General features: G+C 34.2%; 1 protein-coding gene across 1 annotated transcript in view; it reads right to left on the bottom strand.

The window, feature by feature from the left end:
- LOC106882527 (uncharacterized) overlaps nt 1–4,727 on the bottom strand; it is a 100,415-nt gene that overhangs the window by 72,946 nt on the left and 22,742 nt on the right. Inside the window, exons 6-9 of the mRNA XM_052965891.1 lie at nt 3,028–3,099; nt 2,573–2,644; nt 1,440–1,511; nt 64–132 (exon numbers count right to left, since the gene is read on the bottom strand). Coding sequence (XP_052821851.1) covers nt 64–132; nt 1,440–1,511; nt 2,573–2,644; nt 3,028–3,099 — 285 coding nt within the window. The remainder of the gene's footprint in view (nt 1–63; nt 133–1,439; nt 1,512–2,572; nt 2,645–3,027; nt 3,100–4,727) is intronic.

Here is a 4,727-nt window from a genome sequence, read left to right as displayed (position 1 = left end):
ATAAATGTTTACGCCTTTAATAATTGTCAATGAAATACTATTAAAAAGACTGGGACAACTTACAAGGTTCTTAGACTGGAACCTTTTTGGAAGAACCCTTCAATATTCATGATTTTATTACTATACAACCATCTGTAACATGGAAAGTGGTAAAATATTAGGACTAAACAATTAGATTTATCACAAAATAAATTATGAGACATTTAAAGAAAGAAATGTGACATGATTAGATTACCAATGGGTAAATGCAAGTGTGAACTCTTGAATATATCAATTGACTCTATCAATAATTAGTATCAAATTTTACCATAGTACTTTACATTCCTTTAATTTCTTCTATGTTGATTTTATATGTCAGTGTTTTGAATAATTCATCTGTATATTTTTTTGTCTATGAGGGTGAGTGGTCTAGTAGTTTGCATTTGCCCTCGCGATCACAAGGTTGTTGTTTCGTTTCCCGTACTGGGGTGTGCATTGTCTTCTTGGGCAGCACAATACTTCATTTCACGCTGTTCTACAGTCATTTTCCCCCTTTTCTACAGTACTAAATATGGGAAAGTGGTTGTACGAGTGGTTGAAGTATTAGTAGCAGTAGAAGCTGTAGTGGTAGTAGTAGTTTTGTTTGATGTCATCTTTTCTTTCTCTCAGTATTTGGTTATGAAAGTTGTCTCTTTTTTGATGCTTTGCTGTTGTGTTGTGCAGTTGGTAAGTTGATGTAAGATTGTAAAATTTGGTTGTTTCTTAGTGGTACTTATGCTTATATATTACCTATTTGCCTATATTTTGGTATTTCAATTGATGTTCTTTGCAAAGTCATGCATTTTCTTAAGGACACCTCAATTTGCCCTATGTAGGTTTTTCCACATCCTGAGCTTGTAACTTCTTGCATAAAGTTTTCAGATGCACAGGTGAAATTATTTACGATTGTGAAAAGAAGTTCAAAGAAGTTCCATCTTTGAACTTCTTTCCTTTAGCATCTCAAATGTAAGATCTCTTCCCTGATGACAGACAATCGTCTCATCCTATGATGGAATCAATCTACAAACATTATTGTGGAGTACCAAGCCCCCAGAAACAGCCGTTGGATTTGTAATACTTTTCTTCAACCCCTTGACTCTATATATCATTTGTATTCTGTGCAAGTCGGACCTTTTTATATGCATACATATTTACAATTTTGTATTTCATGTATTTAATGTACTTTATATATTGATCTGTCTAACTTGCTTATCCATATATTTGCTTATATGTATATGTGTGTGTGTGTATGTATGTACGTGTGTGTGTGTGTGTGGGGGTGTAGAGTAAGAGAGAGATTGCTACAAAGAATAAACCAAGAGGTGATTTATTTAGCGAGACAGTGAGGTAATTATCCTTGAATATATAGCTATTCAAACTATTAAGTATAGCAGCCAACTTACAAGGCTGACCCAACTTACAAGGTTTGTAAACGGGGAAGGTTTTGAAAGGATTCTGCTTCAATGATCGTGATTTCATTAATTTCCAGATGTCTGAAACAAAAAAATATTTGTCAGAAAACATATCGAGCAAATTTGTGATAAAACGTTAGATTGGAGCCATTACACTGTAAAGAGAGAAGCAGCCCAAATGGTACGCAGGCCACAACAGACAGAGAGAATGCTCTTGAAGCCGAGAATTTGAACTTATAGCGACAATATTTACATATCGCCTGAGGAAACACAACTAGATGTCATAATGCAGAGAAACGGTTGCATAATCAAGTACTTGCATGCCTGGAGAACTACGTTTTATAGAAACAATTGTAGTGATTGAAAATAAATGTCCAACAATACTCCTTATGGTTGACTCCAAATTTTTTCAATTACACACACACACACACACACACACATCTATCTATCTATCTATATATACACACACACACACACGCACATAGAGGCTGATACAAATCACACAGAACTGTCCTAAAATACGTTCAAAACTGTAGACCTACATATATTAGAATAGAGAGTCTTGTTTGGCAGATATTTAATCATAATACTACTCAATTAACGCTGATGTTCAACCGTGTCACAATAAAATACTCAAGATTTATAAACAGATTAGCACATGCATGGTGATAGTCCCTCAAACATGCACACACCCTCACTTCCAGATACGTTAGACAAATAAACAAACCTTTTCACAGGCTTATAACTACACACACACACACACACACACACACACACACACACACACACACACACACACTCTCTCTCTCTCTCTCTCTCTCTCTCTCTCTCTCTCTCTCTCTCTCTCTCTCTCTCTCTCTCTCTCTCTCTCTTTCTCGCTCTCTTTCTCTATTACACACACATATGTATGGGGAAATAAAGGAGAGATAGTAAAGAAATAGACAGATAACATAATGAAATATTTTATGATTTTATGAAATAAATCCTACCGTTATGTTCATTTGTTTATATGTGTGTGTATGTACATGACAGATAAATTTAGTGGTAGAGGAAAACAGAGGCAAAGAAGAGGAAGAGGAAGGATTTAATATTTAGAAATAAATCGTTAATGAAATAATATCAACATATTAGATCCAGCTTACAAGATCCTTAAATTGACAAGACTTTGGAATATTCCTTTTTCAATTTTCTTGATTTCATTGTTTTTCAGATATCTGTAACATGAAAGTGAGTTCATAAGTAATAGTGCAAAGCAGAATGATAACAAAATATTTTGTCCCCTCTATGCTTAGTCCTTTGCGGGCAATAAAGATATAAGATATTGCGGAGATGTAACGTTTATTCCCACTTAAACATGGATGTTCTGTTAGAACAAGATTTACTGTGGTAGATACCATTAGAAAAACTCTCATATGGTCTTTTGGTGCAAAATTCATACTTGTTTATATCGTTAGCGAGGAGATAAATTCCCACCAACTTCAGCCCCGAGACCACCAAATGAGAGATAGATTACAAGAATGAAATTGTAAAGAGGAAGACAGAATATTTAGAAATGAATGGTCAATGTAGTAATATAAATAAGTCTGATCCAACTTACAAGATCATTAAATTGGGAAGATTTTGGAATGCTCCCTTTTCAAGTTTCGTGATGCTATTGTTAAGAAGTGATCTGTAACATGAGAGGAAATTCATAAAATATTATATAGAGTTGATTTGTGATAAAATATTAAACAATATGGCTAAAAAATTAAGCTTAATACTAATATAATTACAGAAAACAGGAAAATATCAAGAAATTTGATAATATTAAAAATACTAATGGTTGAATCCAATCCAAGTGTCTATTCTGGAAAATATCTATTGCATCAGCCATAAAGGAGTACTTAATTTGTTCCATAGTTTGAAAAGTTATATTCTCTTATTCAACTGAATAATATAGCTGTATTTTGCGTAAGCTAGATTCTTTTGAAAACGTTAGACATACATAGCCACAAATGTAGGTTCTATATATTTATATATGTGTTCATGTAGATCTATGTGTATATATGTATGTATGGAAGCAAAGACAATATAAATGTGTTAATAGTCTTATGTATGTATGTACCTGTGCTCACTAGTATCTATCAGTGTCTATGATAAACATTTATGCACTTAGCCATTTCTGACACCCTGTGAGTTGATGTGCCTTGATTCTTAAGAATCCTTATAAGAGAATATTATGTATGTAAGGATGCATTTACATGTATATATATACATATACATATATATTATCATCGTCGTCGTCATCGTTTAATATCCGCTTTCCATGCTGGTATGGGTTGGACGGTTTGACTGAGGGCTGGTGAGCCAGAAGGCTGAACCAGGCTCCAATCTGATCTGGCAAAGTTTCTACAGCTGGATGCCCCTCCTAACGCCAACCACTTTGAGGATGCTTTAACGTGCCACCGGCACGAGGGCCAGTCAGGCGGTACTGGCATGGACCACGCTCAAATGGTGCTTTTTACTTTTTATGAGATAGAAAGTTTGGTGGGTGATTACACGTGGTTGAATATATAAGGAAAGAAATAAGATGAAAAAACACACAAGATTTGTTTTACAAGACTAAAGAATATATCAGAATCATCATAACAAAAGTATTATACAATACTTTTCAAAATAAGTCTTTTTCCTCTAATATAATAACCGGTTTCAGTATAGCTTTTAAAATTTTGAGTTTTGGATGCAATTCTGAATAAGATATTTTTCAGTAAAAGGGAGGTAAATCTGTAATTTTAATATTGGTTTACATTGGGTTCTGGCTTATACCCTTCAATAGATGGAGTAGATCTTTAATTTTTAATATGGATTTATATTTAAGTCTGGCTTATATTTTTCGATAAATGAGGCCTCTTTATTTAGCCGTACTTGTGTTGAAGTCCAAATAGCAAATTGATATAATGGGAAGATTAGGAATTGTGGTTGCAGTTGTTCTGCACATCTGTCAGTGTGTTCACTGAGATATATCTAGCGATATTGGGGGAATATATCTGATGTTTGTGGACTGTATATTCCCGTCTGACAAACATTCCGGTCGACCCTATGTAGTTGTAATCAGATGCTTGGACTGCCATAAAGACTACATAGAGTCAACAGGAACGTTTGTCAGACAGAGATGTACAGTCCACAAACAACAGATATCTTCCCCACAATATCGCCAGATATATCTCAGTGAGCACATTGATAGATGTGCATATATGTGTGTGCAGGCATGTATGTATATTGACATAAAAATAAAGGGATATAAGTTTGTATGGATGT

The sequence above is a fragment of the Octopus bimaculoides genome, chromosome 2 (genome assembly GCF_001194135.2).
Source record: "Octopus bimaculoides isolate UCB-OBI-ISO-001 chromosome 2, ASM119413v2, whole genome shotgun sequence".
NCBI lineage: Eukaryota > Metazoa > Mollusca > Cephalopoda > Octopoda > Octopodidae > Octopus > Octopus bimaculoides.
The sequence above is the reverse complement of the archived record's forward strand: the minus strand, read 5'-3'. Positions and strand labels throughout refer to the sequence as shown.